Genomic DNA, 16689 nt, shown 5'->3' on the forward strand with positions numbered 1-16689 from the left:
GTTAATTAAAAAAAGATGTGGAAAAATGTCCAGAAAAGTATATTTACAATTATTGTTATTGTTATTATTATTATTATTATTATTATTATTATTATTATTATTATTATTAACTTTTTAATATGTATATTTATCTTATTTTTATTTTATGTTGTTACCATTTGTTGTTGTTTTTGTATTTTCTTTTTATTTATTTATTTGTTTTTTGACAGAAATCAAGCCTATTTGCTAAGGTTTCAAAGGGTCAGTAATACTATCATGGATGAATTAGAGCATCTCCTGACAAGCTAAACACAGGGCAAAATACCCGAGACAGCTTGGACTGAAAACGCCCAGCTTCAGTTAGTAATTAAGTAGGCCTGCTGCATTATGGTAACATTTTTGTCAGTTTAATTTACAGCTCTCTCCGAGAGCGCAGGCTGAAATTGAAAAGCCGCAACACAACTGCAGCTAATAACTCAGCTGTCAGCGCGTGTCAGCTGACTGGCTAACTTAAAGACAGCGTTAAATAGATAGCGTTAAGGCTAACCACCAGATAAAAGCGGCGAAAAACAGCGAATAACGTTTCTCAGTTTCTCCCAATTTCGCGATGACCTCGCATACGCCTTTCCCATTCATAACATGATTTAACAGTCAGTGCCATCTCTGTTTCTGAGGCACTACTTACAGCTAACGAAGATTAGACACCGGTACCTAGCTCGTGCTAACGTTACTGACCACGACAACCTGACGGATCACTTCAGGCTGGTGTTGGTGCTCGTGCTTGTTTGTGACCTGATAGCAAACAAACCAACTTTTATTTACCAACCCAACCATGATTTGTGCAGGGGATGAAGACGACCCTTTCCCCGTTGATGACTGTTTGTTTGCGGACACATTTTCCCAAGAAACCGTGTACACTTTAGCCGGCCAGGAGCTGAAGATCAGACAGGTGTTCGGTGCTAACCTCGGGGTGGCCGCCCCGGTCTGGGACGCTGTAAGAGCCTTGTTGGTTTATGAAAACTATACCTGCAAAGTCCGTGTGAGCTTTGTCTAACGATGAGGGTGTGTATTCGCGTGTGTTCACAGGCGTTACACTTGTGTCGTTACTTCGAGGAGCAGTGTGTGGAGTTGAGAGGAAAGCGCACCATAGAGCTGGGAGCAGGGACTGGTGTGGTCGGGATCTTGGCAGCACGACTCGGTATGTGGTTTGTCTGCACCACGAAAAAAATATATTAATTTTCATGATTATGAATGGTGTTATAGGCTCTTGAACCTCCCCTTACTGGCTGTGTATGTAGAAAGTTGGTTTCTTATGCCAGGCTATTTGCTTGTCCATTTCAGAGTCCCTCCTTAGGTCGGCAAGTTAACTCTTTGAAACCTGGGCAAATTGACTAGATTTCTTTCAAAAACACTGGAAGAAGACCACGAGCAACAAAAGAAGAAATGACCCAAAAATTAGTAGGGATTTTATTAAAAGAAGGAAGCATAAAAGAAAATTACCTTAAAATAAGTTAAAAAATAAAAGGAATTTTAAAAGTAAAAAAAAGAAATGACCTGTAAAAGTTGCTTAAAAATTAAAACAATTCTTTAACATTAATTTAAATAAGTGCCGTAATTATGGTAATTAGCAATAAATATAGTTTTTCCCCAGCTTTTTCAATAGACATTTTCTCATAGTTGTTTTTCAAAAATATTTTCTAATTCACTATTTTCTTTCAATTTGTGAAACATTTCTCTCCAAGTTGCTTATTGCCTTTTTCTCCATGTTTTTTTTTTTTTTTTTTTTGTTGAAGAAATCACACCAATTTGCTCAAGGCTCAAAGGTTCAAATACTTGTGAAAGGCGTCTGAAGGCAGCACAAGAAAATTTATGTGGCTTTAGGTTTGAAAGGGTTAACTGACACATGTCAAATGCACTTCAGTCAATAGATGTGCAACTCACAGCTGCCTCCAGCAGAGGCTCTGCTAACATGCTGCAGCTGTCACAGCAGCTCTGTGTCATCTTACCCAGGGTGCCTGCAGGTCATGAAACAGTCCTGAAATGTCTTAAATTTAATGTTATGAAAACTAGGCCTTAAAAATTATTAAATAGTCTTAAATTTGATTTGGTCAGGTCTTAAGTACCAAAAACATTGTATGCAATGAATTGATCTATCTTTTAATTTCTTTTTGTCAAAATCTGTCAAAAGTCAAGCTCTGTTGAGTGCAAGTCATGAATCTTTAAGCCTACCATTAAACCTAATACTTTTTAAAAAAATTTATACTTGGCCAAATTAAGAGTAGCCTAACTCACTCAAATAAAAATATTCCTACATAAATCCTGCCTCTGCACAGGATCATATACATCCTACTTACTTTTATATTACTGGCAATGCTTAGAAAAAAGAGGATTTGTCCAAAAATCAGTGTTAAATTTGTCTAATCTTATCTTGAAAAGCATTACATTTAAATGTCTGATACCTGTAGATACCCCATTACCACTGTCACCTTCAGCATTGTTAAAACATCCTATAAGAACTTTTTAAAATAAATGTGTGTTCTGCGGTGCATCCACCTGTAAATAAGTTATAACTGCAGCGTGCTACGCATCTTGGGTTGAGAGTTTCAATTGACAGCACATTTAAATCAAAATCTAATATCTTTCTAGGTGCAGTCGTGACCCTCACAGACCTTCCTTTGGCTCTCCCTCAACTTCAGGCCAACGTCTCTGCTAACAGACCATCTGGGGGTTGGCCTTCCACCCTCCCCACCATCCTCCCTCTGTCCTGGGGTGAAGACCACCTGAACTTCCCCTCCGACTGGGATCTGGTTCTCTGTGCAGATATAATTTACCTCCCAGAGACTTACCCACTGCTTGTGGAGACACTAGCTCATTTGTGCATGAAAGGAGCTGTGGTGTATCTCTCTTCCAAAATGCGAAAAGAGCACAAGACTCCAGGTTTCTATGAAGAATGTCTGCCAACCAGATTTAATGTGGAGCTTTTGCACCGTGATGACAGTCAAAACATTAATATCTACAGGGCATCTCTGAGGAAAGAAAGGTGACAGCAGGGGCAAACTCCTGGGACTTGCATGAGTTATTGTACGGGGACCAGTTATGACTCTGGTTTCTTTCGTGCCTTTTTAAAATATTTAAAACAAGCAAAAAAAAAAAGTGCAAAATGCACTGACAATGCATCTGACAGGAACAACTTCTTGTTGTTCTCTGTCAGCCTCCTATCAAGTGACTAAATTGTTACTTAAAGGCAATAAGTTCAAGATGATTTTGTTTTTTACTTTAAGCTGCAAATTTCTGGTCTAATGCAGTTACTGTTATTTGTATTGACAAATGTTTCAGGCAATTGATCAACTGTAAGGCTAAAGACATTAAATGTTTGTGCTACATTTACTGTTAAAAATCGGGTCAGAGTTGAGTTTGCATGGTCTTTTGACCAAACAGTGTAACGCTGTTGATGAGTACTTCTTATGAACTAAGTTTACCTAAGTAAGTGATACTTGTATTTATATATTTATATGGATAAAAATGATCATTTTCAGTCAATTGAGAAACCTTTAATATCATATTAATATTTTTACTTGTTACAATTGATATTATGTTTTACAATACATGTTTTATTGTTATAAGATGAGGAGGGGAAATAAAGTGTCCTTAAATGCTGATTATTTGACAACTGTCTTCAAAGTGGTGATTTTGGAGGTTTTGTGTAGATTTTAGTTTAAAAATGTGTCCTTCCAAAATAATCACATTTTCTCCTTAATAATTGGCATCAGTTTTGTTTTAATCAGTTTGACCTTCCTCTTCTCAAAAAGAAATGAATACATAAAAAAAAAAAAATTAGAATTGTGATTGGATATAGCACATATTTTTTCACTGCACACATTATATTCTGTTTTTTACCCATCGCTATGGCACAGAATTGTCTCATTGGGATTTTTTATAACCAGCCCTGTGTTTTGATTATAACGTGGATGTCAGTCAGTATTTCAGGGGTAGACTTGTTTCCAGCCTCTCTTGTCTTGTCGTGACCTGTCATTCAGACAGGGATCAGCTTTAATGTTACAGCTGCAGGCTGTGGTGCAGGTTTGCTCACAATCACCTGACTGGAGATTTCTTTCCTTTTTTTCTCTACATCTTTACTCCATGTAATGATGACAATCTCTGGCAACTTCTGTCCTTTCTCTAAAATATGAATCTCACATTTCTTTTCCACATTGCTGATTGTCCTCTCAGTAAAAACACTTCACTGTCTAAACAGGTTCATTTATCAGTAGAGACGACACAGCGGCCTGTTCATACACACTTAGCCCCCCCCGTTTGGTTTCTGCAAGTATTTTGAGCAGGTGACAAAGAGACCTGAGCTGCATCACCTCTAGATAAGATTGAAAATTGACCACATGATCACAGCCTTAAAGGCCCTGGAAAACAAATTTCTGAAAAAGTTGCCTGCCCTGGGTGACTGTTTTTTATGAGATGTCTGTATTTGTGTTTTGTTGGTTTTCCTCTGACTGGTTTAAAGTAGACAGTTAGGAAAAGGTTGCATTTTATCCTGCAAGCACCAGTCAGGGTTCAGCTACATTTGGATTAAAATGTGATGACGTCTTTGGGACCGTTGTATTGTCAATAAACTTAATGAACCACTGTCATAAATATCTGATCTAACCACACCTACACGATCCTGATGAAGCAGTTTCATTGAGTTTAGGTGTTAAACCTAATAAATAATACCTAAGGATTTTGTTGTTCTTGCTCATGTAGTCACAAATATATAATGTTATAATTAAAACACTTTTCAAAGGCTTTATATGAAATGAACACCACTCCTCCCTTTACAAAAGGTGATTGAGTCACGTATTAAACATCATCATCATATCCAGGTCTACTTAATTGTTGTCATACTGTCATTGTGATGATTATTCACATTTCTGTCTTCCAAGCAGTTTTACATCAGCTCAGTCTGGATAGACACAAATCAGAAAGCTGGGTCCAATGTATTGAAATATACACCACTTTTGTCATGTGAATCTTACTCTCACCTGAAATTTTAGTAATAATAACGCAGAATAAACTGGATGTGGAAAGATTTGCATTTCAGTGTATGTGCTGTTGAAATCTAAAACAATATAGTTTTTATTGAGATATAGAAAATCCAAAACAAAGTTCATCTCATCCCCAACTATTCTGTCAACATCAACAGATTGCCTGCCTCCCTGCAGCCTGCTGTCTGTACATACTTCATCCCCTCTCTCCTGCTCTCTGCTGATGTACAGACTTTCTGTTCAGAGAAGGAAAGCCTGTTTGTTACGCTGGAGAGTTTCAAAGAAAGGGAAACAACCCGTCCGCTGCCTGTCTCTCCCTCTGCTACAATTCAGCCGACAAAACAACAGATCCCTATCTGCCATGCAGAGTCTGCTCGCCATCACGCCAAGCACCTCCCACGCGAGTGTCATGCAAAGTGCAGTTTGTTGATTTTGTCGTCATCTGTGATCATTAGTTATGAAAAACGTGCATTGAAAAAGTGGTGCAATTTGAGGTGATAGGAAACCATCCAATCCATTTTTCATAAATTTTCCACTTAGAAAGGATTGTTAGTTTTTAAATTCTCATTTTTTCCCCCTGAAAAGTAGCATGTGCAGCTGTGTGAGCAGTGACATACCTGTGATTATGGTGTGAAATATTCTTTTCTAATACTAAGCCTGACTGCAAAGTTATCTATTCTTATACAATGTTGTCACTAAGCCTTTTTCACCTGAAGCAGTTTTAAGCATAAAACTTTAGTGGCAACCACATGAGAGTTGTTTATATCCAAAAACCTGATTAAAAAATTCCTCAGTGGTATTTGAACTGGGCGTGTTGGCTGGATGAGAGGATGGGCTACAGTGGAGTGTGTGTGTGTGTGTGTGTGTGTGTGTGTGTGTGTGTGTGTGTGTGTGTGTGTTGGTGTGTGTGCGTGTGTGTGTGTGGAGTAGGAGGGGGACTGCAAACCATCGTCCTTTTAAAACAAGTTGTCCCGTTTGGACGTCATTAGACCTCATATCACCTCATGTGCGGTGTGGACAATAATCTGAAAACAGCAATTAAAGGTACGTCGCCACATTTTTGTAACAGTATATACAGTACATTGCAGGCGAGAATTTGTTTAAGATAAAGAGTTGTTAAGAACATTCTGAAACAGCTGAATATATTATTATTTTTTTTCAGATTTCAGATCTGTGTATCAGACCAAACAATGGAGTTCTGGCCCGAGAATCAGGGGCAGACGCCTCTATACTCTAAATTTGGTACTGTTCCTGGAAGAAATTGTACACATAAGTGAGTTATATGATGACTTTTTCAATTATTGTAATAACTGGATGATAGAGTTTGTTGCCATTTTGTTGTTTGTTGTTTGATGTTTGACAAACTTAAACTTTACTGCAAAGTTACTGCACATAAGTCTTGACATCTAGAGATTGCTGCTATAATTATGAGAAACTTCTAGCAAAACATTATTTCACTTGTTGGATATCAGCATTGGACCATCCCTGCTGGCACCGAACGACAAAGTAATGTCAGAAAGATGGTGGGCTCTTATGTTGCGCAGATTTTTTTTTATCAGATTGGCAGGAATGAAAATCAGGTAGACAATATTTTAAATGTGTAATGACGTTAGATTTTCATGTTGTGTGGATGTTAAACATTATGGCGTTTTGCAGATGTTGGGTTTTGTTTTCCATACCTTGCGAATAATTGTTAGTATTATATGTCAAGATGACATGGGCATGAGATGTTTGGAAGACGATGGATTTTGGTTACTTAATGAGACGACTTAAAACCAACAAAATATCATTGCATCTGTCCTCATATTCTACCTCAACTGATGGTGGCATCTGACATCCTGACTAAATTCAACCAAATATCACCGTGGAAAGACGTTGGTTGCCAGCTGGGATATTGATTCAATAAAGTGATATCAAAAGGAGCCTCTTGACATGATAAATATTTCTAAAACACATATGAAGATATTACAGGTGTTGTGAAAGATGGCTTTGCTGATATTATTTGAATTTACTTACACAATTTCCACCATTTCACCCCTAGTTACCATGACCGACATCAGGTTCCCCATTATCCACTGTACTACGGTGAGCAGCAAGATCCAGGCAGGGAGTCCAGTTACTGGACTGTACCAGGATCAAGAACAGGAGGGGCTCCGCAGGAGTACACTAACTGGACAGACCAAGAACTGACCGCCCCTACTTCTTCTCACTTCCCTTTTATTCTAGACCGTCATGCTCAGCAGCACCAGGACCTGAGAGACTATCAGCCCCATGACGCCAGAGACAGAGAGTGGACAGCTGCTCAGCGGGCAGCAAAAGAATATGAGAGAGGATTTCTGAGAGAGGGATGGCAGAGGAGGTGGGAGCCCTGCGGTCCTGGCCGCTACAACAGGGAAGCTTCTGCTAAGAGGAGTGACAGTAGCTATCGAGAGCTGGAGGCTTGGGCAGCTCGATACAGCCATTCACTGCCAAGGAGGAGACGTATAGAGGCAGAGTTGAGGGGTGCCTCTCAGGGGCTGCTGGAGAGCAGCAGAGCTCCAGAGAGGGACAGTAGGACGGGGACAGATCCTCGAGTGGCAGCTCTGCAACAAGCCAGACAATCTGCAGGCATCAGAGAGTCAGGACTGTGGGATAGAGGGAGCAGACAGCAAGCTCCGACCTATTATCCATCACAAACTCCTGCCACTGACACAAGCCACGTGTTGGACGTGAAAGAAAAGGCCAGCTACCAGCGCAGGATGTTCAGCCAACCTCCTGGCTATATTGCTCCTCCTCCGTATGACATCCCACATAAAAGTTCACCTGTATTGCACCACCTTGACACCAGTTGGGAGCAGGAAGGTAAGAGACAAACCTACTGGTCACAGCCAACACTAAGGAAGCAGGATGTCTGTGTAGATCTGAGGGATCACAGAAAAGGAGAGAAGGAACCAGATGGGAATCAAAAAAGCTTCCCAGAGCTCGAGGGACTAAAGCACAGCAGGCAGGAAACAGATGCTTTACAGGCAAGAAGTCCTTTGAGTGTCCAGGAAACACGCATACAGCTTGAGGGTATGCTGTCTCTGCAACAACCACAAGTGTTACAAGCAATTGAGAATAAAAAGATAAACGTGGAACCATCCTCAAAAGTCATTGAGGGAAGGAAGTTCAGATTAAACAAAAAGGCAGGTGGGATGACCATATTCTGCTTGGTGTCTCGAATAGCAGGCACAACAGAAACCTCATCTTTGCCTCTTTGTACCTCACAAACAAATACCCAAAACACAGAATTGGGAGGTGTTTCTAAAGGTCTAAGAGATGATAGTGGCGTTATTCAAACACACAAACTTTCAGATGAGGTAGACTTCAGAGCACAAACACTCACAGAGCAGTCAAGTACATCTGATGCCAGAAACGCCGAAGCCAAACAGAAGGAGACACCAACCAGTGTAGAAAGTGAGATGCTTGAGGATTATCTATCAAACAAAGCACAGACAGACATTTCCCCAGAAAAGAAAACAAATGATGCTGATTCTGCATTTGGGAGACAAGTTTCTCAGTCAGAGCAGCCTGTGTCAGTCAAATATCCTTTGTGGAGGCAGCCAAGTATCACAAGCAGGGTTGAAAGTTTGTCCACATGTTTGAAAGCAAACAACAAGGAAGGAGAATCAGATGTTCTGGACTCTGGTAAAGTTCATCCAATTGATGTTGAAGTAAGAAGACTGGACATCAAGACAGACACAGAATCTGGGGACAGCAAGGGTCTACTGGTTATCGACACAACCTGTGTTGTTGTTAAAATGGAGTTGATTCCATCACCCAAGAAAGAGCATGTTTACTATGTACACACTGAACATAGTCCACTAGATATTCAATTGACCGACCCCCCTGAAACTGTCCAAGCAAACAGTCAGCTGAACGAAGATGTGACAACTGACAACAACACAGAAACAGACCACTTTCACATTAATGAAAGTCCAGAGACCGATCTAGACTCGGATGTAATGGAGCAAAAGGCACCCAAGGAAGAAAGTGAAATCTCTTCCCTTTGCATGTCCTCATCTTCAGTTTCTGAAAGAGAAACGTTGGAGGAGCGTGCCGAAAGGATCCTAGGAATCCCTCTACATGACTGTATTACCGAGCAGCAACTTGAAGATGCGACATCACTTCTTGACTCTTTTGTCCAGGACCAGGAAGTTGAACCCTCTCCAGTTAAAGGTAATGACACTGATGACAGAGTTGAAGAAATTCAAGAGGACACAAGAGAAGAGGAACAGACACAGAATCTGTTAGAGGTTGACCAGACTGACGATGCCAAGTGTTTGATAGAGTATGACGATGTCAGAGATGGGGCAGCAGGTGGAGGCAGTGGGGATTTTGCAGGATTTCAGGATCAGGTTTCTGAAGCACATGAAATTGACTCCCAAATTGAAACTGACATTAAACCTTTCCCTGAAATTGAAATTACAGAGGATCCTCTAATTAACCCCCCAAGTGAAGAAGGTACAACTGAGCAAGAAGAAAATGATACCTCTTCTCTTAATCCCCCTCAATGTCCAAGTCCACCAGCCCACATCTTTCACTCTTCTTTGCTTTTACCCTTCCCAGATTGTGAATCACCAAACCCTGCCCTTTCCCTCACACTCGCATCCTCCGATCTCACACCTCTCATGCTTATCTCAGAATCAGACATGGAAGGTCCTGATCCTGAGTTGATTGCCCTAAATTCCCCAGAAAACCTAGTTCATCACCCTGAAACCTCATATCTGCCTCACACCCCATCAGCTCCTCCCCTTGGATCTACTGACTTAACTCTCCATACAGACTATCCCCCAAGCCCTGCTCCTCCCGATTTATCAGATCAAACTGCAGAAGCAGTCTCCAGTGTTGAGGACCACGATGAAGAGTGTGTAGAGTGCCAGCTAATCATCAGTGAGACTGGTGACACTCTTGAGGACCCTGCCAAAGATATGACAGAGGAGCTAGTGTCACAGCAAAAATCTGAAAGTGGTCAACCAGATGATGACGCTTATGTGAATGAGAGCAATGTCACTGATAAGCAACAAACTAAAGAAGCCAGTAAGGATCCTACGGATCACATTATAGAAGAGACACTGAAAATATCCAAAGAAAGTGCCATAGAGGTTGACATATTGCAACAGCAACTTGAATGTGTCCAAGCAGAGGATGTTGTTTGTGCAAAAGAGAGTTATATGACTGAAGAGCCACTACCAAAAGAAGTCAACCAGGATCCTACAGATGTTTTGGAAAAGACAATATCCCAAGAAAACTTGCTTGACAGTCAAAGTCAAACAGAGTTGAACATTTTGCAGCAACAATTTGATAACGGTCAGGAAAAGGATGCTTATGTGAATGAGAGTTATACGACTGAGGACCTTTCTCAAAAAAAAGCAGATGAGGACCCTGCAGGTCTTTTGGGGCAGACGCTATCCATAGAAAATGCTACAGACTCTTCAGCTCAAATAGAGGCTGAAATTTTGCAGAACATCGAACCTGAGACTCTACCCTCTAACTCTCTAGCACATGCATTGAACAAGACAGATGCTGAGTTTGTTCCAATTTTGGAAATGGACTCAGTCTGTTCCACAGCGCTGAATCAAGATGCTGCTCCTGCTGCTGACATATCAGAAACTGTCCCTCCTCCTCTCCATCTGGGCTGTTGTGAATGCCTTCAGTTCATATCTTCCTCTTGCACTGATTCGGTCCAGCCTTCTAGCTCTTCAACTCCTCTTCTGCAAGAGGGAAATGGAGGTGTTGACCCTGACTCACCCCTAAAAGATGAGCCCCAGTATCCAAAGTCCCTGTGGGATGCGGTTAATCGCATTAGGAAGCATACAGCCCCTGACTCTGAGAATGAAGAGGAGGAGGTGATTGAGCTTTGGGATCCAGAGAGTGTAGGGGAGGACTTGGGCTGCCCAGATGTGGTTGCGGGCATGAACTCTGAGAGGGCAGTCTTTGATAGAGTGGGGCAACAGGAGGTTTCATTAGAAGGAAGCTCTGAGGCTGTAGAGGTGGGACAAATCCAGCAGGGCCTGTGTCAAGAAGGGCGAAGTGGACATGCTGAAGAGGACACTCTGTCCTGCAGCAGCACCAGCAGCCATGGCTCGGGGGACACTGTTATTGTAGCAGATGAGGACAAGGTTGAGGAAACAACACATGATGCTGTCTCTGAAAGCAAGATAGGTAGGGACGAGGGGATTCAGACCACTGAGGGAGAGAGATGCTGCTTCACTGAAGTAAAAGATGAGACTGCAACCGAGGAAGACGGAGATAATGATGGAGATGAGAGCGTCACAAATGAGTCTAGTCAGAGTGAGGAGTGCCCAGCTGAAGTGGCAAAAATAACAACTAAAGATGTGGAAAAGATTGAAACAGAGCCAAGAAAATGAGGAGGTGGTCGTCATTTCCTCAGATGAAGGGATGATTGAATGTGAGTCTGAAATAGCTGGATAAACAAGGAACATCGGTCCCTTATGTTTAATTGAAAATCTTACAACTACATAGCATCTACATTTGAATTGTGGCTGATAAGGAATGGAAGTATTTTCTCAATGACACTTTGTAGCAGATATTTGACATATTTTCTAGTTTCAGTGTATTCTTAGAGCTTTTATTTTTGATGGATAAGTAATAATGCATTTACTGTTGTAGAAATGTAGGACTTTGACATTAGGGAAATCTAATATATCCAGACCATCTCTGTTTGACAAATCTATTCTTGTAGAGCAGATCTTTTTCTCCAAATCTATCTATCTGCTGTATCTATTGAGTAGAGTGTTTAAGATAAATATGTAGTAATGGAATTCTAAAAGTGGATGTAATCAAAGATTTGATTATCTGGAGCGATTTCATGATGTGGTGATATTTTTGGCCAAAGTCAACTGTTCTTTATTGTAAGTAAATAAAACAGTGGAGTGCTTTAAATGCAGCCCCCTTTTACATCATTTCATCAACAATTTTCTCCAACATTTATGTATTTTTCATTGATTTGGAGGCATGAGAATAACAGTTTCTTCCCAAATTCAGCGTAACACAGGTTGAGTAACTGACATACCAGTGATCATTTCTGGGGTAAAGTATCCTTTAAGGAAAATTTAAATTTAAAAAATCACAATTTCGTGACCACAGGACAAAGTCTTTACTGAAGATCATGTGATACAACATAAAGCTCCAGAACAGCCACTAAATGTATCTTATCTAATATTTAATTCCACTTGTTGCCTTCCTGCCTATATTTCAGTGTTTAAAATTTTGTCAGATATTTCATAAAATAATAAAATTGTGATGCTATCAGTACAGGCAACAAGAGACAAAGTCATTTATACTCATCTATGGAGCAACAGAGTTGAGATACTTTTTAAGCATGAATGCCCCAACAAAATTGAATGAAGTACTTTAAAATGTGTGTGTATCATTCAGTAGAAACCCATACACATCAAAACCATTAGAATGAACAACAAAAATACATGTAAGCTCATTAACGGTGATGATTATCTGTCACCTTGGTATAAGTCTTGCATGCAAAAATTTTAAATGTACCGATATGAAATATTTTAGTGATTTAACTGATTGATGCTCTATAAGTAAAAGTTCAGAAATTAGAAGGTTAATTTATGTGAAATGTATTTCCATTGATTAGAGACAAAACAGGTGCAGAGAACTTACAAAAATTTATATATAAAAAAAGGAAAGGAAGAATGTTCACAATTTCATTTTTTCATACATTGAAAAATAAACAAATACCAAAAATACTTTGACTCTACATCAACAGTACAGCATGAAGACTTTCCAGCTGAGTACGATTCTTTCATTTGGATTTAACTATCAGATTTTGGACTACAGCACACTCTAGTGGGCTTACATTGGATTTCAGTAATTCTAGACTGAAGAAAACAGAATTCAACTCTTGAAGGTCAGAAGTAAAAACAGAATGCTTTAAATATCATTATTAAAGGTGATTGTGTTTTTTTTTTGTAGTGTTTCACAAAAAGAGGGGTTTTCTTTTCTGCTCCTGGAACTATAAACTATTTTCTACTTACTTTATACTCTTTTCTTTGTTCTGTATAAATATATTTTTTTCCTGCTCTGGATAAAAAGAGCTGCGTGGTGGGAGAGTAGAACTTTTCAGACACTATCAATGTTAACATTAACTCCTCATAACATTAACATTTCAACCATTTTTCAAATCAATGCATTGTAGTCAGACAAATATGAAAGTCCTCAGTTTGTGTGTGTGTGTGTGTGTGTGTGTGTTTAAGTATATGGGCAACCAAGAGCTGTACACTTTGAAACTGTTTTTAAGAGTGTGACCTTACATGGGAAATATTTGTTCAACAATAAAGGCACATATTGTCACGTGGATAACGGTGAAACTAATTCCACTCAAATCCTCTTCATTTCTGATCTAACACAATATGCCTTTAACTTTTAAGTATAATCTAATGGAAATATTCAATTGAAACAAGTTATTCCTGTGATCACAGACAGAGTAAAAAAATACTGGTAAACAAAAAAATAAAACAAAATTCTAATTTCAAATCAACACTCAAATGACACTGATTGCTGGTAGTGAATGTCCACTCACTATGGATAATAAACAAAAATGACATCAATTTACTTCTTACTGGCTTTGGGAGACTTTATCAATGTAAACGAAAATGGACTTAAGGACCACTTGACCAAATTTCAGCCTGCTCTCTCTCTACTTGTGCCTTGATTAAGAATGCTACTTGTATACACACAAGAAATCCTGTAAGAAATCCTTTATGCGCTGGGAACTATAACTTCACTTTTGCAGATTCACAGTTTCTGTTTTTTTCTGTTTCAGAACATCTGAAGGCAGCACAAGTGTCCTCACATGAAACAGAATATTAAAAAGTACAATAACTGACAGTACAAGTGACAAGATGGTTGAAAGAGATACGGCTAAAAAATGGCAAACTAGTCCTTAAATTGTCACAGATCACAGGAATAACCCTTTTACTTTTAGGTGGGTTTTATACTGTCTTACATAGAAATGTGTTTACATCTTCCACCATTGCCATGGCGTAAACCTGTGATAAGAGACAGCTGAAAACATTACAGCACCTAACGTCTCCATTTCTGCTGAGGAGAGACGACAGCCATGGCTGGATGACATCAAAGTTCGTCATGGGGTATTTTCAGAGCGTGGTCACAGAGGTCTGCAGAGCACACATGACAAGACAACAATAAATCCAAATAAAGCAAAAACAACATAACAAGAGTATAAAACTCATAAAGCATTAAAAAAGGGGCATGTTGAGTGAGTCAACAATTTACCTGTCCTCTTGCTGCAGAGTTTGTCCTTGACATTTTCTGTCTCATGAGCGAAAAATTCAATGACTTCATCTTCATGCTGCTCAACAATTGTTTCACACTGCAGAAACAAATAAAAAACTGTCACAAGCTGCACAATTCACAGTAGAAATCAAAGGACTGGGGGGCGTGGGTTGTAAAAAAAATATTATTATCAATTATGCAAGGACATTAAAACATATGATGGTGTGTTTAATGACTATTTGGTGGAATTTTGTACTCACTGCAAATTTTAAACTGCTTGTAACTCTTGAATCCAGCGTGGCCTCTGAGAGGTCCATGGCCTCGCCAGTTCGAGACTTTACCCTAATGTAGGACTTCCTGTTTGTGGAAGAATCTGTGTGCTCGCCGTAGTCAGCCATCCTCTCACACACAGTCTCCATAAGCTCAAGGAGGTTTCCCTCGGAGCGAGCCAGAGGGACCTGGTGGCGTCAAAGAACACGAACACTCTGAATTAAAGAGGATGCGAGGTTTCTCTTCATGTGACAGTGCCTTCAGTTGGTGCCACACGTAGTAATAATAAATGACACGGTCCAGATTTGCTGCTAAATAAACAGTCTGGTGACATATGAGTCCACTTACCTTCACCTTTAACCCAATACCAAATCAGATTTGTTTTATAACACCATCTTGACCAAATTTACAAACCTGAACTCTACCCTATAACTGAATCTAAATGAAACAATGAATGAATTTTCTACATCTTACTTGTTAAAGAAGTGAGCAATGTGGATAATGTCCTCTGTCACTGGTCATTTTTGTCAAACTAAATGCCAGAGACATAAATGAACTTCATCACATTGATACAATATTGACATTAAGTAGTCTTTCACAGTGATTTGATATCTTTAGCCATAATTATCTAATATATCCAGAGAAATTATGAAGATAGCTCACTCAGTATTAGGAGAGATGCTACAGGTGATAACATTGTTTCATGCACTGAGCAACTTTGAGATTTTGGGCTATTTTGCTTCCATAACATGTCGTCTTTCAGACTGGTGGAAAGAAAACATTAAATATTTAGTTCTGGAAGCATATAAACAAAAGAAATAATAATCAGCTGAATTCTGATCAAAGAATTACAGTGTCCTGCACTTGGCAGTTTTTGAAACATGGCGTTACAGACATAATTCAGTTAGCACTCAGAAAGTATTGATGTGTGATACCCAGCCCAAATCATGGTCACATCATGATCATCAGAGCTGCTACTATTATAATTTTCATTATTTATTTATCTGCAGATTATTTTCTCAACTAACTGATTAACTGTTTAGTCTATAAAACATTAGAAACACTAATGGCCATCACAATATGCTGGAACAACCCAGCATGATAACTTTACTATCATATAAGACAAATGAATTTGAGAATCTGTAATCAGAGAATGGCTGAAATTATTTTCTCCCCCCCAAAAAAACAAAAACACATAAAAAAGTAATTCTGCATCAAAATTGCTGACTATTGCTGCAGGTGTAAATAGTCAGTAGTTGGGTTAGTAGTAGCATCTCATCACAGTGAGAAAGTTAAGCTGATGAGACAAACATTGCCTGAAAATGACACGTGCAGCAGTGCTTGGTTGTGCGTTGTAGTAGTGAAGTGGTGCAGCCACATCACGACGTGGCTGTCCTGCTGCTGTCTCACCTCTCTGATGGACTGGCTGCCGTCCGGGTTGATCCTGAAGGATCCGGTCTGGATCATTTTCTTTGGATCTATTTGGGAGATGGCCCACTCCATCTCATCTACCAGAGCCCTGCAGGCTGCCGGGGACACAGGGAGAGGACACATACGCATTAAAGACTGGTGTGTGTGTTGGTGTCCTGAACGGTGAAGCTTACATGGACCACATACCTCCACATCTCATGTCCTGTCCTTGTCTGGCTGCCTGGCTGAAGCTCAGGAGGAGACAGAGAACCACACAGGGTGTGAGCAGGGCGGCCGCTTCCCTCATCTTGCGTCTAAACACAGATTTCACCACAGCACAGGCTGACACATCATCCGGCAAAAGAAACATGCAAGTGACTCTGCAACAAGTAAGCCTCTCAGCTGCTACTGTGACGTTTCTGCGCGTGACTACCGCGAACCAGAGCCTGATTCTGACAGACAGACAAACATTTTGTCAGCTTTTCATTCAACTTACACGTTTCTGGCAGTGTTTTCTGGGACCACCTTTACGCTTTTACACGCTGTGCCATCGTATTCGGTGGAATGTGGTGACGTAGCAAGCGGAGCTGCCGGACAGGATGGAGCTGCGCTCGAGACAGCGCCCACGCGCGGCCGGGAAGATGCCAACGGCTTCCTAAAACGTTACCAAGGCAACCTCTCAGCAGAGAGCGGC

At 40.1% G+C, this 16689-nt stretch overlaps 3 protein-coding genes across 4 annotated transcripts; 2 read left to right on the top strand and 1 right to left on the bottom strand.

The window, feature by feature from the left end:
• The first annotated feature begins 186 nt into the window (after positions 1–186).
• On the top strand, positions 187–4984 carry LOC121955499 (EEF1A lysine methyltransferase 3-like). Its single transcript, XM_042503491.2, has 3 exons — positions 187–973; positions 1066–1177; positions 2626–4984. Exons 1-3 carry the CDS (start codon positions 812–814, stop codon positions 3021–3023), a joined length of 672 nt encoding a protein of 223 aa, XP_042359425.1. The 5' UTR covers positions 187–811; the 3' UTR covers positions 3024–4984.
• A 980-nt stretch (positions 4985–5964) lies between these two features.
• Positions 5965–11939, top strand: LOC148190150 (uncharacterized). The gene is given in 4 exon segments (XM_088084703.1): positions 5965–6059; positions 6178–6288; positions 7057–11391; positions 11393–11939. Coding segments are annotated over 3 exon segments (4494 nt in total). The 5' UTR covers positions 5965–6059; positions 6178–6205; the 3' UTR covers positions 11469–11939.
• Positions 11940–12666: 727 nt separating this feature from the next.
• Positions 12667–16687, bottom strand: cnpy2 (canopy FGF signaling regulator 2). Of its 2 annotated transcripts, XM_042500528.2 has the most exons (6): positions 16492–16687; positions 16203–16309; positions 15996–16111; positions 14576–14773; positions 14316–14412; positions 12667–14197 (listed from the first exon to the last, which is right to left on the bottom strand). In XM_042500528.2, the coding sequence occupies exons 2-6, from the start codon at positions 16300–16302 to the stop codon at positions 14154–14156; spliced, it is 555 nt and encodes a 184-aa protein (XP_042356462.1). In that variant the 5' UTR covers positions 16303–16309; positions 16492–16687; the 3' UTR covers positions 12667–14153. The 2 variants fall into 2 exon arrangements, with proteins under 2 accessions (XP_042356462.1, XP_042356452.1); XM_042500518.2 differs by having other exon boundaries at positions 16203–16683.
• Between the last annotated feature and the right edge of the window lie 2 nt (positions 16688–16689).

Source organism: Plectropomus leopardus, chromosome 2 (genome assembly GCF_026936395.1).
Source record: "Plectropomus leopardus strain MGB_pleo_1.0 chromosome 2, ASM2693639v1, whole genome shotgun sequence".
NCBI lineage: Eukaryota > Metazoa > Chordata > Actinopteri > Perciformes > Serranidae > Plectropomus > Plectropomus leopardus.

What these genes read in the sequence shown, in the direction of transcription:
- LOC121955499 (XM_042503491.2), top strand. Translation starts at nt 812, where the DNA reads ATGATTTGTGCAGGGGATGAAGACGACCCTTTCCCCGTTGATGACTGT. An exon ending in CCGCCCCGGTCTGGGACGCT is followed by an intron (nt 974 to 1,065) that starts GTAAGAGCCTTG and finishes GTGTGTTCACAG; the next exon opens with GCGTTACACTTGTGTCGTTA. An exon ending in GATCTTGGCAGCACGACTCG is followed by an intron (nt 1,178 to 2,625) that starts GTATGTGGTTTG and finishes ATATCTTTCTAG; the next exon opens with GTGCAGTCGTGACCCTCACA.
- cnpy2 (XM_042500518.2), bottom strand. Translation starts at nt 16,365, where the DNA reads ATGTTTCTTTTGCCGGATGATGTGTCAGCCTGTGCTGTGGTGAAATCT. An exon ending in ACAGGACATGAGATGTGGAG is followed by an intron (nt 16,112 to 16,202) that starts GTATGTGGTCCA and finishes TGTCCCCGGCAG; the next exon opens with CCTGCAGGGCTCTGGTAGAT. An exon ending in ACTCTGCAGCAAGAGGACAG is followed by an intron (nt 14,198 to 14,315) that starts GTAAATTGTTGA and finishes TGTGCTCTGCAG; the next exon opens with ACCTCTGTGACCACGCTCTG.